Source organism: Lingula anatina, chromosome 8 (assembly GCF_051362555.1).
Source record: "Lingula anatina isolate TDL-2025a chromosome 8, LinAna3.0, whole genome shotgun sequence".
In the NCBI taxonomy this organism is placed as follows: Eukaryota; Metazoa; Brachiopoda; class Lingulata; order Lingulida; family Lingulidae; genus Lingula; species Lingula anatina.
The window spans coordinates 11,983,820-11,998,715 of NC_141774.1; the positions used below are offsets into that span (position 1 = coordinate 11,983,820).

The 14,896-nt window shown below is 39.7% G+C and overlaps 1 protein-coding gene across 2 annotated transcripts; it reads right to left on the reverse strand.

The window, feature by feature from the left end:
* Positions 1 to 596: 596 nt before the first annotated feature.
* Positions 597 to 6,856, reverse strand: LOC106162659 (diamine oxidase [copper-containing]). 2 transcript variants are annotated; one of them, XM_013540008.2, is made up of 3 exons: positions 6,712 to 6,856; positions 3,421 to 3,931; positions 597 to 3,119 (listed from the first exon to the last, which is right to left on the reverse strand). In XM_013540008.2, exons 2-3 carry the CDS (start codon positions 3,882 to 3,884, stop codon positions 1,301 to 1,303), a joined length of 2,283 nt encoding a protein of 760 aa, XP_013395462.2. In that variant the 5' UTR covers positions 3,885 to 3,931; positions 6,712 to 6,856; the 3' UTR covers positions 597 to 1,300. The 2 variants fall into 2 exon arrangements, with proteins under 2 accessions (XP_013395462.2, XP_013395463.2); XM_013540009.2 differs by lacking the exon at positions 6,712 to 6,856 and adding an exon at positions 4,330 to 4,610.
* Between the last annotated feature and the right edge of the window lie 8,040 nt (positions 6,857 to 14,896).

The window sequence follows — 14,896 nt, forward strand, 5'->3', positions numbered from 1 at the left end:
TTCAACCTGAAACGGAGGTTGGATGGCGGATAAAACCCTTCCCCTTCTCTCTATCCAGTAACATGGCCCCAACAATGACAATGACTTTTTAATAAGCATCTTACACATCACTCTCTATCTTACAACATTTCAAAAAACAAGCTTGTTTCAATTTTTTTATGATCATGGTCCTTTCCTTTGTTATGCGTCATAACATAAGGGGTTGCAAACGGTCTTTGACTTTACAAATGCGATAGGTGTGACATCGGTGACTGTGCGCAATAACTGCATTGTGTTGATCGAGCAAATATGAAAGTCATCAACAATGGCATATTCCCCCTGATGGCAATAGCTTGATAGAATTTGAGTTAGAATTTGTCCATTTGTGATAATTTTATTAAAGTGGCAATACCAGCCGTAATATTATAACTTTCCACAGTATTGTACTACCAAAATGTATTATTTATTGCAATTTTGATCATGCAGTCAGTCTTTTTTTCGTTCTCAATTTCGTGAAATCCGTTCAGGAAAAAATATGGTTACAAATCCATGATAACCAAGGATAACTTTTCAGTTGCAAAACTTCAATGGGGAAATTATGATATGAAAGGCTATAATGTGGTTTTATTTATTTATTTTATTTATGTATGTCAATGCTCAACTACGCCTTCTTATACACGTAACCCTCTAATTCAAACCAAGTGAAAAAAGAGATTTTATCATTTCTTTAAAGTTAAACTAAAAATTAAAATATAAATTCAAAACAATCTGGTAAAATACAAGAAACCGATGCATTAGATATTGCTGTTATAAAAGCGGTACCTATATAACAGGAATGGAAGTCCTAGGAACGGAGGTACCGGCTCCCATATTATAAGTACAGGTTACGGATTAGTTTTTTGGGGGTAAGGATACGGGAAAAATACCACCTGTGCAAAGCAATGGGAAGCGGACAACGATTACTAGTGGACTTCCATTTTTCACACCGGTAAGTAAATTAACGGACATTCATCATGTGCATCCTCGGACAGGAAATGATCGTCATTAGATGCTCCTCAGAATGTCCTGTAGAGAAGGGATCTGCATAGATCTACTTAAGAACAAAAGCAGTTCACACACAACTTGTTCACTAATCTCCAAGTCTCGCGTGAAACGACGTGAGTAAGGAATGACGCATGCGCAATTCATGGGAAAGTTCGTGCACGGTACGCGAAGATGTTCTATTTCTTATTGATCTAAACGTCCTTACTTCAAATAAAGTTCAACAACAAAAGGATATCAGAGGTTTGTTTTTGAGAGTCACTGTTGTAGAATTCCTACTTTAGTTTTCGTCGCGGTACCTGTGCACTACAGCATCGCGTGACGTCATGGACGGGTCTTCGTCAAAGAAATTTAGAGGTGCAAGAATGACCGACAATTGTTTGCCAGGAGTGGTTGTCACCGGGACGTCTTCCGCGACCGGGATATGATGAAGTCCGATGCAGGCCCAGACCACCAAATCTTCATTCACAATTGCTTGGTTATCTTCGTAAAAATTGGAAAACTTTCTGACAGGTCGATAGGGGTCGCCCTGGGTCCACAAGGTGGCAGACGTGTCCTCGTCATCTTTGTAGCGCGTGACCACGAGCTGATGGCGTGCCCAAGACACGCCGTTTTCGAAGTACCACCCATCTGGGAAGAGCTTCTTGGAGAAGTTGGGCGAGTAAATGCGATAGCCACGCGGATAGCCATTCGAGTTGTTTGTTCTCTCATTGTACATCACGTAATACTTGGGTTCGTTAAAATTGTAATCAATCAGAGCTTCCCTCTCTGTTCTTCTTAAATTCCTTTCCATATATCTCTGCTTCATTGCCACATTTCGCCCGCGGATCAGTTCGTTCCGTTGGGTCTCATCAAGCTTCAAATCCCACGTCTCAAATAAATTTCGTTGGCCACCGATATCGAAGTCGATTTTAAAGTTGAACAAATGGTGGTGAAGGTTCCCCGTGATGCCGAAATCCCTGTCAATGTAGAAGCCGTACTTGGAATCGTCCCGAGTTGTGAACGCTTGAATGTAGCCAGTAGAAGAGACTTTGGTTTCTATGACGCCATTCGGATGGAAAACGTAGTCAAAAACGTAGTCATAGTTCCACACAGTGGCGATGCCGCGTAAAACCAACACAGTACCAGCCATGCTGAAGCGGTAGTAGTAAGGGTCCTCGAGGTCCGGCTGGAGAGGGAAGAAGTTCATGGAGTGATGCCGACGGACTGGCAATGCCGTGTTGTGCTCAAAGAGACACAGGGCGTCCGCGTGGGTTTTGGCGTCTCCGGAAACACTGTCAAAGAAGGTGTTGTTAAAGTACACGGCGTTATCAGGGCAGTCGTAGCCTTTCACTACAGGGAAATGGAGCGCGCCAAGGGAGAAGCCAGCGTCAACGTATTGGATTAAGATCCCTTCGGGAGCGTCGCCGGAGTACAAAACGGCCACGTCAGACATGCTGACCTCATACGCAATCCGCTCTCCTCTGAAGCGAACGTCCATCAGTTGTAGCCCATTCACGGTGCGCAGCCGGAAGTTGAACTCCCAATCCATGTACTTTACATGCTGTCCGTCGACTTGGAAACGTCTGCCGTCCGGCTCAACCTGCATTGGGGGTCTTTTAGGGCTTCCCTGGGGTTCTTTCTTGTCACGTGCTTCCGGTGACCCGTGAGTGGCGCCTCCTGGAGGAAAAGGGTATTTACGGATTTCCCGCTGACGTGTCGTTATATAGATATCGAGCAATTCCTCGGCTGTGCGGTAAGAGATTCCTTCATAGTATACTGAGTCCAGAACGAACTGGTTGGGATCGTTTGTGCCACAGGTTACGAGCATGCGCAGACTCGTCGGCCAGACGTAATACCCGTCAACATTATTGCGGAAGAACCAAATAATAGCCTTCCTATCCCCAGACTCGATACCCCTCGGGATGTAAGCGATCCTCAAGCATTTGTCTCCGCAATCGTCGCCGAACCAATATCCGTAACTTTGCTCAAGCAGAGGGCGCAGTTTTCCCAAGATAGGCCGAACAAATTTCTCCAGTGCTGTCATTTCTACAGGGTCCATTGGACGGCTATTCCACGGGATTTGCTTGGTCTGAGCCGAGTTGTTTAACAAGGCAAACCTGAAATAAAAACCACGTTAAAGAAACGTAAATAATAATAATAATAATAATAATAATAATAATAATAATAATAATAATAATAATGGTAATAATGACTTCTAATTTTAGCTAAAGAATCAAGTTCATTAAAATATTCAGTAGGCTTAACATAAAAGGAACAAACGTTCAATTTTTAATCATCTATTAATCTATTATAATGTTTGAAATTACTGAACTGTTTTCTTTTCTTCTTTACACAATTTTTATACAAAAATTCCCATATAAAAGTCAATACCATGATTCCATGAGTACTACATCTTACATGTTAACGTTCGGTATCGGCCACACCACATACTCCTCTACTGTAGGGGGCGTACTGGCTCCTTTGAACACCGTCACACGTGCACGACGATCCGGTGCCTGGCGATCGCCGCTCAGGTGACTGAGGACGTCATATTTGGGCGGGAGAAGTGGGTCAATCAAGAAAATATAATTGCTTGATAGAGTTGCCTCAGAGATTGGCACTAGATTGAGGCTGGCTTGGTTGTGCATGAAGTTTTTGATTTCTCTTATTTCAGCCTCGCTGAAGGTGTCGAAAACGGAAGGCGTGCTCGGAGTAACTCGCCAGTCATTTTTCCCGTTTGAATAGAGCCCTTGAGCGGCCATCTTGTCTTTGAGCTCAGACCGATCTACACCGATCACGATGAGGCCGATGATTAATGCAACGCATAGAACACTGAGCAGAACAACGGCAACAAGCAGTCCACGACTTCCACTGGACGTCATTTTTGTTCAGGAGACTGTTACCAAAAACTTGCAGTTTACTGTCCTTTCTGAAAAAAAAAAGATGAAATAAGCCTACTTATTTCAACATTTGAAAAACATACCGATAAATCAGATGATATGTGATCAGCTTTATTGTCTGGCACGACCCCTAACAAAGCAACATCAATGGACCACGAAAATGTCCCGACTTTACCCAAGTACTTTAAGTTACCAGGCAATTAAGCTGCTTACATTGACTTGTTAGTAAGATAACTTCTATTCAAAACGCAGCCATAAACTGTTCGCCCAGGCCACGTTTGGATGGTTCTGTTTAAAATAATCCAAGGCTTTTGAATCGTGCGTCTGTGGCAAAGGCCTATTGTTTTTGCTGACAAACGTTAACAACGTTTCTTCTTTGATTTAAAGCCCTTTAAGTAAGAATTAATACATACTGTAAGTAAAATACCTTCTAGCACTCGAACCTGGTGTTAAAATGAATGGGAGATTATATCTTGGCTTTTACTGCGGCTACTCTGAATTACTATCCTCTGTCAAGTCAGATTCCTGTTGTGAACGAACGCTGCGCTATTAATCTCCAGGCTTCCCTACTGATAATCTAAACTAATTAAAGTGACAAAAGCCATGACTGTCGATAAAAGGAATTCCTAAAAACGAAAAAGGTCTACTTGTTTGTTCCTCTTATGATCCCACTGCAAATCTACATAGCAACCTCTCAGTGCAGCAAGCGTGGTGATATAACATGGAGATCTTTCCCCTGGTCTGAAGTTATGTACACATTTATGAATTCAGTGTGAGGGAAATGGTGAGATGGATGTGGTACCCTGAGTATCTAGGCTCTGAAAGTGGCTAACTAGGCCCGTAGCCGGAGGGGGGGGGGGGGGGGGGGGTTCGGGGGGTTCGAAAGAACCGCCCCTTTTGCTGGGAAAAAGGTCCACTCTGGGTAGAATTTGATCTAGGTATATGAAGTTTTTTTATGGAAAAAGGTCCACTCTTTCAGAAAAAGAACCCCCTTTTTGAAATTGCTGACTACGGGCCTGCTAACCCTAGCCCACCTGTTGCCTTGCAATCACAACCATAGTTGATCCGAGGACTAACTGGAAAGCTTACAGCATGACCCCCGCGGGGAATCTATTAAGTGTCTATTAGGGAATTACGCGGCGAGCTTTCAAGTGGGTAGGTCATATTGGATCCGCGGATCTGTTAGTCCGCGGAACAACTTTGTTGTGAATACGCCTCAAGACTCAACCTCAAGATGAATTGTCATAAGACGCTGAAACACGGCGTATCCTGCCACCGTCAGTTCTCTTTGGGTTTAACAGCAATAAATCCCCAGATACCCATCCTGCATTTCATAACACACCGGGATTTCTGACACGGACATCTATAAACGACGGACATTTGGAAACCTTGCATGCATGGTGAATATATGGAAGCAATTGCAACCAGTAGGTCCTCGGTCTTACTAATCCACTCAACAAATGCCACGCGACCCACTTGAAAACGTGCCAAGATTAAATTTCTCTGTCCCTGCTGGGACGTTGCGCGTGAGAGGCAAGGGATCCATTAAACTATTGTTAGGGGATCACGCAGCTTGCTTTTAAGTTCGCGCCATATTTGATCCGCAGACTAGTTAGACCGGAGATCAAGTGCTTTTGAATGCTCCCTGATATGGATTCGGCTCTCTTGCAGCCTTACTAGGTCATACAAGCTGTAATTGATATGGGCATTAATTGCCTTTGCAGGATTAAGGTTTATTTAAGAAGGCATTAAAATACCCTGCCTTGAATTTTTCAGATCTTTCAATACATACTCCGAATGTTTGCATGCATCGTATCCTTCGGTGTATGATATTAGTATTACGTTTTCTGCTTTAATGTCTTAGTTTTCGTTTTAATCTGCTGTTTACTGGTACATCTGCAATGTAACGTCTGATCGAAAAGTTAACTTGACATCAATAAAGCGTTCTTTTTTTACGGAGCGAGTTTGTATTGCTTCTAAATAATGTGTAATTCAAGATTTATGGGACGAACCGAGACTTCTCATGTGACCTCCAACTACAAACATCTGGTATTGATATTTCCTTTGTCTCTAGGTTTCATGCAAAAAAGATTTTATTTGTGGGACGGGAGTGAGAGAACTAGGGTCTACGTGTAACATACGTGCCTATTTTCTGCAGAATCATCGCAACAACTTCTGGTAGAAGTACCGGCAAAACAATCCCCCTCAAATCCAGCGGTTTATATACCTGCTACAGTCTCTACTGGTATTGACTGCTGGTCAGTTTACTTTAAGAGATTGACAACTTGCTACCCTTGCTATTGATTTTGCTGTTCTAAGTCCTTAGTATAAAATATTTAAGCAGTTAGCAGAAAGCCACCATGAGTTTCAGAAATTATGAAAGATGAAAAATGAAAGATGATGTAAGAACAAAAATCTTAGCAGCGATCTGTATCCGCAGAGGAATATGTTTCCGTTGCTCCCGCTACCTCTTGCTGCAGAGAACGGGGCCAGGGTCTCTCACTTGGTATCCGATTACCATTTCAAAGATCGACCAAAACTGAGAAAAACGTTACCTTCAAATAATTGTTTCTGTTTCATCCCTTTTTAGTAATTTTACTTTCAAAATAGAAACAAGAAAAGAAACAATCCCAGATGACTACTGAAAAGATGGGAATCTGCAGAACTCTGTCCTGGTTATAAATATGTCTCCTTGTAGATTTAGCTTAATTACGTTGCAGGTCCCAGGCACATTGCTTTTTCTTTAATGAACACATAACACTCGAAGTGTTGTGGGTAATGCACATTGACAAGAACCCTGTGAACGTACCGTGAAATCCAGAGGTCAGTCAATGATCTCAAATCCTGGAACCAGATCTAAATGCTGCCGTTGGTGAGACGTCTGCCCCAAAATCTCTGCTGTGACTGAGAGACGAGGCTAGAGCCCTGAACAAGGTCATGTCTAGGGGTACGTTCACAATAAAACAATCGTACTAGGTGATTCGACCTAACTCTGCTGGGACTTGTGCTGAATGCAGTTAGTTAACACGCCGTCTCCCTGTGTTGAGTAGTAAAAAATTAAAGAAGTAGTACATGATTATATGAGAACATTGGATATAAGAGTTGGCGTGTTAATTCGCTAAAATGATTGCATTCAGCGCAAAGTTGGATTGATCTACCGAGTGCAATAGATTATTCATTGTGAACGTCCCCTAAAATTTTCAACACCTCCCGTTAAGGCTCAGAGTGCGTCTGGCACGGGCAGGTCCTGAGCGGTGTAAGACTGTTTGGGAATGTGTATGTCAAGCTGTTTACGTAATATCAAGGTCACAACTTCCCGCACCCGTGTGTTGGCCTCGCTCATTACAGTGTTGACAAAACTCCTTAAAAAAAAAAAAAAAAAAAAAAAAAAACAGAAAGTGGACTGATGCGATCACCCACCTCATAGTCAGCGTCGGATAGACAGGATAATAATAATAATAATAATAATATTTATAATAATAATAATAATGTATTTATCTATAAGTAGGCGGTCTTGGTAAAGTAAATTTAAATTAACTGTATAATTACCTTCCACCAGAGCCGCAGTTTTTATTATGTGTTTTTTTTTTTCAGTGCAAGGAATAGCCGTGAATTTTACCAAAGACCAATCTGTGAATATCCTGTGAAACTTTATCTGTGGCTCTGGTAGAGGGTACTTCAGTATAATCATGATTATTTTTTCACAAATTAACACACGCAAGACTCCGAACTCGGCCGTGCGAGTCTTGTGCACAATCTTTACGAAGACAAAGACTACAGTTATTTTCAAAATCTGTTTTCAAATAATCAACCCCATTTTCATTTGCAGTTAAGAAGTACAGAAGAAGCTGAAGCACAGAATGTGAAATCTAAGAATATACAACTGATGATGCAAGGGGCTAACATCAGATTAGTTAGCTTTAAAGACGGCTCTTCATAAATAAGCTTGTAGTTAAGTGGTTTACTATCAAACAAATATCATTTGATAACAAAAATGAATAGTGTTCTCACTTCGCTTTCAATTCAGCAACTTGGTAAATACTCCAGCATTTGAGAAACTCTCTAAGGTCGTCATGGCTCTAGAGAGATATTCAAATCAGAAGTCCGTGTTCGTTTCTCAAATAGAATACCAGGCCCGTAGCCAGCAATTTCAAAAGGGGGGTTCTTTTTCTACAAAAAGTGGACCTTTTACCATGAAACCTCGGTGTATGTAGATAAAATTTTACCCAGAAGGGACATTTTCCTGGCAAAAAGGGTGGTTCTTTCGAACCCCCCGAACACCCCCCCCCCCCCCCCCCCCGGCGGCTAGTTGGGCCCCGGGGTAAGTTGACCCCCAATCAATTTATGACAAAGTAACTATGGGGAAAATAATTGATCACATCATTTTGTAAAGTGACCGTATCTATCAGTGCTTAGAATCCTCCATCTTTCCACTTCCTTCTGATACTTATAAGAATAAAGTGATTTTCTTCAATTAACAGCTGATATTGAAATTAATAACTTCCAATGTTTCCATGTCTGTCTACAGCATCTTCATCAAGGAATGACATTCTTCTCTATTGTTACTTTCTTTTATTATAGCGACATACATAAATCATACTATTGCATGGGGCTAGCTGCTTCTGAATCACACATGCGGGATAAGCTCAAAATAACGCCTCACAAGAACATCCACATACCTTGTAGAAATCAGTCTTGATTTCTTCACACATAGAAAGACCGTCTTAAAGGTTCATGATACCAATCCAGACTCCAGTTATCCTTTGCCGCATAATTTTGTATCGGATGTTGGTTTGAAGTGAGCCATGACCAGCTATACATTACAGGAACTGTAGTTGGCCTGGATTCTGAGGAACAGAAGTTAGTTTTCTAATTACTGTAAAATTCGGCCAATATAACGACCCTGATATTTCACTGTCAATTTTTCACTTATCTTCTTATTTAATTGTATTTTTGTTTCAATGTTAGAGTTTCAATTCCTACGTGAATATACGTACATCACACACATACACACACACACACACACACACACAAAAAAAAAGAAAGGCAGTTACTTATGGGTTTTCAATAATAAACATCTTAAATATTAAATGTATGGTTTGAATGTTGAAGAAAAAGTTAAAGGAATAAAAAAATCGGTACGCGATTTGTCTATATCAACTGCATTAACGGCTGATTTACTGATTTATCTGATGACAGTAATTTTCTAATAATTGATGACACTCTATTTCTTGAAACTCTATCAATGGAAATTAGAGGAATGAAAATAGTTCACGCCTCCTTTCGAAAAGAGTAAAATTTAAAAAAAAAATTGGAAGAAGAAATAAATGAAATGGAATCAAAACTTTTTTCACTTTGACACTAGGCAGTACCAACTAAAATAATTGCGGTTTTAAAAATCAAATAAAAACCCTTTCAAAATAAAAAAAAAATCATATAACATATTTTTTAAAGCCCGCCTTAGGATCTATCACAATCTATCTCGCAACCATGATCTTTGATTGTTTGGAAGCTGTCTTCTCTAACGCAATCTACAGTAAACCATAGTTGCAGTGTTGGCCCCTCCTATGGGGTATGCTTAATTAGATTGTGTATGAGACAAGCCATATATAATGGTATGGAATGTGTTCAGCTTTATTGACATGAAGAGTGCACATAATGTAATGGTGAGATGGTGAGTTGACGAATGTCACATGTCCAGAAAATGTGATTTTTCCAATTCACGTTGCCTGACTATGCACATATTACGCACCCCCCCCTCCCACACACACACACACACACACAATTTCTACACACTAATACAGGGATAAAATATATGCTGGTTCATATGAAATAATCTGTGATACATGTAAATATTTAGCTTTTGCAGAAAAATAGCACAATAATTGGATTATACCTTTCGTTCAAAATCATTACATGCCAAATTTATATCTAAGGGGCGTCCTGTCTTATTGTGTGAGACAAAATATGTAAATGTCTCAGGCTATATGTCTCAGGCTAACTGGGAATTTGGCAAAAATCAATGTTATCCGTATTATCAGTCTTTCATAGTTCGGTCTGTCTTTGTTTGCCGGGTGTTTTTTTTATATCGATTACCTTTAGTAAGACAAAAGGTAACACTATGTAATGAACGAACATGAAATCGAAATAATTATCAACTGCACTGGTAGTCAACAACAAAAGCAGGGACCGTTTTTATTAGCAAGGCAAAAGCGACGGGAAATTCATAAACGCTCTGACTTGAAGTGGACCAAGATCACGAATACACTGCTTTAGCCCTTGACTTACCGCAAAAATACTTAGTCGACGAGAAAGTAGATAGGCCAACTGGTATGTGAACATTGAGCATTTCTACATGTACATTGATGGGTGTGTGTGTGTGTGTGTGTGTGTGTGTGAGAGAGAGAGAGAGAGAGAGAGAGAGAGAGAGAAGGAGGGAGAGAGCATTTTACCAAATGTACAGTAGTACGACATACAGTATATAAATGTTTTAACATTGATACTTAAAAATAAAATTTTTCTTTACATTAAATATGAAAGCAGAAATGCCTTTTAATCATCTCCCGTTTACAGATCCTAATATCATCCAGCGAGAAATGGAAAAAAGAGTACTGCCGATGTTTTTCATTTTCCTCGTATTTCTGTTAAACTTTCCCGAAACACAGGCTGAGGATGTTACCCCAGACGTGAACTGCCTGGACATTTTGATTCATTCGAACTGTCAGCTGATAATAACGGTGGAGAGTACCAAACAAATCAACAGCACCCTTTCTGATGCCCAAACCCGGTTTGTTCGCTTGAACCCCATAGTCCGACCATATTACAGTGATGAGTTCTGGCGTGCTAAGAACAGAAATGACGAAATTGGGAAATATTTCTGGGTTTGGGCTGATGGAGACATTGGGCGACGATTCCTGTCCTTAGACTACAATTTCGTGGAAATGCCATTGTGGACTCTTTCACCCGGTGTAGAGAAAATTAACGTTGACTTACACGAGGTACAGCTCGGATGTTGGGTTACCATAAACGTGACTGAACAATTCTGCACCTTAGCATCACTGTTTATTGACACAGTTCATGAAATTTCTCATACACAACATCGCCTGCAGGACAGTATTTTTTGTTATGATACACTTGAGACAAGTAGTTACCAGTGTTCAAATGTGTCTAATGTTTCAAATTTAAGTTTCTCGTTAGAAGAAAGTAGGCTTGTCAATTTCAACATTTTAAAAATTATTGTCATTTTCATATATTTTTATTTTTTACCATCGTTCTTTGTCTCTTTATTTCCAGAGCCATTTACGGCTCGATTTTCTGAACAATTGCGTGATAATATGACAAAATACGAGATCAATTATTCAACAGCAAAGACACCTCTTGGCGATTTGTTCTCGTTATATAACCGAATTTATGCCTTTTTCGTAGTTATTTTAATCTACCTACTAGTCAATATACCTTTGGTGTACGTGATATGCACGACCCTCATTTTCCATCAAGATCACACTGAAACTCGTCTTTCAGACCCAAAAATTTCTATCCCTCTTTTGCCTTGCCTTCTTTTACTTGAAATTTGTATAACGGGGTTTTTGGCGCAGCAATCGATAAGCAAATTTGAAGAATGTAAGGAGAGAATCAACAAAATTGCGAATTGTAAATCTTACTGGCTTAGGTTGGTGTTATTTTTTCAACAGACTGATCGCAAGATCGACTGTGCAATTGAAAGCTATTTGGGTCATTATATTTCACTTGAAAATAATGTGAGAAGGAACTGGATAGAGGCAACGGAATTGATAGTAGGTTGTTTGAAATGTGAAAGTAGGTGCTGTTCCATTTTTGGGTCCATCATATGTTTTTTTGTAGAATCAGTATAGGGTGGTTTTTAATCCTTTTTTGTACTTCACCTTTAATTTGTGTCGTGTTTGAGGGGATTCTACTGACAACAAAACCAGGCTGTTGCTTATTCACACACATAATACCTGTTTTCATCTGGAATGGATATATAATAGCCCTTTGCGTTTGGTTTTCATGGTACTGGGTTTCGATTGTCACCACAACTCTAGCTGGTGTCATTTTGAACTACGACATCATATTGCCGTACGTTATGTTAGGTTTATCAGTGCTCTATTACGTCTGGTATCCTTTCCACGATTTACAAGAAAAGTGCCGTGTGTTGAAAATGGTTGCATTTAAAGAATGCTCAGCAAGTGGTCCGAGTTACAGTAAACTTATTCAAAGCAACGTTCAGAACACAGGCAGTTCAGACTCGAATACCACACCAAAGGCTGATCAGATACATAACGGTGAAGGGACAAGTACTGATTCTGGAATGACACTGTCTACCAGAAACATACAATCGACAACCCCAGTACCCTCAAATTCCTCAACAGCGGCATTGCATGTAGATGGTGATGAAGAGGAAAATTGTGATACTAAAAATGTACTAGCTATCGACAGCAAACAGCCACTTACTCTACAGCAAGGCAATGAAATATACATCCTCTTATACGAATCAGATGAAAAGGGTTGGGAAAGTATTCCTAAAAACCTGTGGACGTCCATTTATACACTGTTACTTCCTCGCAATATTGAAATGGCAAAAGCAATCATCAACTCAACAGCTGCTGTGGTTATGGCGTTCTTTTTCATGTTTACGTTGATGGATTTCCATAAATTTTGGGAATTAGAAATTATCGGTCAGGGGGTAGCCTCTCTCATTACTGTGTCAATTCCTAGGCTTGTGTTGGGTTTTGTTAACACGGAGGCTAGCAAAGATAGTCTGAAGCGCAGCTGGGAGGTTGCAGTCAGAGATATAGTAAAAAGGTATATTTAAAAAAATGAGATTCCCGATCCAAGCACTGCCCATTAATGTGATGCTTTAACTGATTACCTTTTGTCATCATACTAAAGGTGTCTTATAAGGACCATTCCCAAAGATATTTAGATCGATCTAACTCCCTGGGAAGTCTCACTCAATTGCTGTCAACTTGGCCTGCTTACATGTCTGTCACGCCTAGTAAAGCTGTTAAGGGGTAATTATCTTTACCCTCTAGCTGATTCGCTAAGCGTGACAGACAATTTAAGCCGGTGTCATGAAACGTAGGGTCCGGTTAAATGCAGGGTCCGGGGGACAATGTATATTATATTCAATTATCATAATACAGAGTCCGGGACTCGTTATTTCAGAAACCAGGGGTCCGTAGCCATCCCAACTTCCGTAGGACCCCTGGTTTCTGAAATAACGGGTCCCGGACTTTCTGTCATGGGGGACCTTCTGGTACATGACACCGGGCTCTGTAGACGTTATTTGCGACACTCTTAACGTATTAATGGACTTTTCAGCTGGCGAAGAAATTGAGAATGTGATGTGGACAATTTTGAATGTTTTGCTTTTCTTAAGGCGCAATTCCTATGCTCCAAGGAATGGGGAGTCTAGACATTTCGATCATTAATGAAATCATCTTAAGCTTTTTTCGACTTTGTCTCCCCGTTTATTTTTCAGCATATTCGATAAACAACTGCTGCGTTCCAAAAATTCCTATTGATCATGTGTTAACGTTTTTTAGAAGGGCAAGTTTGTGTTTGTGTACGTTGCATTATTTTGACGATGGAGTCATAAAAAATGTCAACGTCTTTCATATTTTATTAACGCATTCCGTTGCTTAATCCCTCTGGATACATGTTTGTCGCACTTTCGATTTGCTTTCGTGTTTACTTCTTTTATTCCACTTCTATTAATTAGCCTGTTATGGATGGAAAGATAAACTTATCGATCAGCCATCCCAACTTCCAATTAGACATACGACTTTTGTATGAATAGTACATCAATACTAATAAATAAAAAAAGCACTTTTATATCGATTGATCGTAGGGGATTCATTAATTCTTATTCGTTCTTCTTGATCGAATTAATGTTCTCAAAACGTACCTCGAATTAAAGCATGCATCTGTTGGTAACTACTCATTCATTAACTAATTTGTATATTGGTAAAATCACGTTTAAATATTTTTAAATCATAAAATGGGTACACATCTCAAAACTCAATTAATTGATGCTGAAAGCACAAAACTTTATTTTGGTTCTCTGAAGTTCAGCAAGCATATCTATATAATTCAGATTTTTAAATTAATAGATCACATAATGCTAATCAAATAAAAAGATGACTTTGGTGAAATTTAAAAGGTTTTCTTTAATTTTTTTTTTTGAAAAGGCATCGTTAAGATATCAGCTCAATTAATCTAATCTGCAACCTTGGTGCATGTTTGTTCTTTGAAGTTTTCTTCTCTACCGCAATTCACAACTAGAGGATCAGAGAGGCGATACCGCCTCCAAATATTGTACCACCAGCTGGAGCAAGCGCATTCGTATAGACCCCCACATACACAAAATAAGGGACACAGCCACCAGTTTTGTGCTTGACAAGCTGTAAAAATGCAATCAACAAGAATTTTTAAACTATTGCAAAAAATATATATGGTACAATCAAATTAAAATTCTTCGTAAGGTAGGTCAAGGGTCAATTTCAAGGTCACAGTAAATTGCCAGTATATGACTTGAATCCAGTTTTGGAGATAAAAGGGAAACAAAATTTGCAAAATTCAGTTCATGGTGAAAAGTAGGTCAAAGGTCAATTTCAAGGTCACATTTAGATTGCCAGTATATGACTTTCTATTCAAGTTCAATAGTAACTATGGACCTATCTCTGCCAGTTTTGGAGATAAAAGGGAAGCAAAATTTGCAAAGTTCAGTTTATGGTGAAAAGTAGGACAAAGGTCAATTTTAATGTCACATTTATAATGCCAGTATATGACTTCCTATTCAAGTTCAATAGTAACTACGGACCTATCTCAGCCAGTTTTGGAGATAAAAGGAAAGCAAAATTTGCAAAATTCAGTTGTTGGTGTAAAGTAGGTCAAAGGTCAATTTTAAGGTCACATTTAGATTGCCAGTATATGACTTCCTTTTCAAGTTCAATAGTAACTATGGACCTATCTCA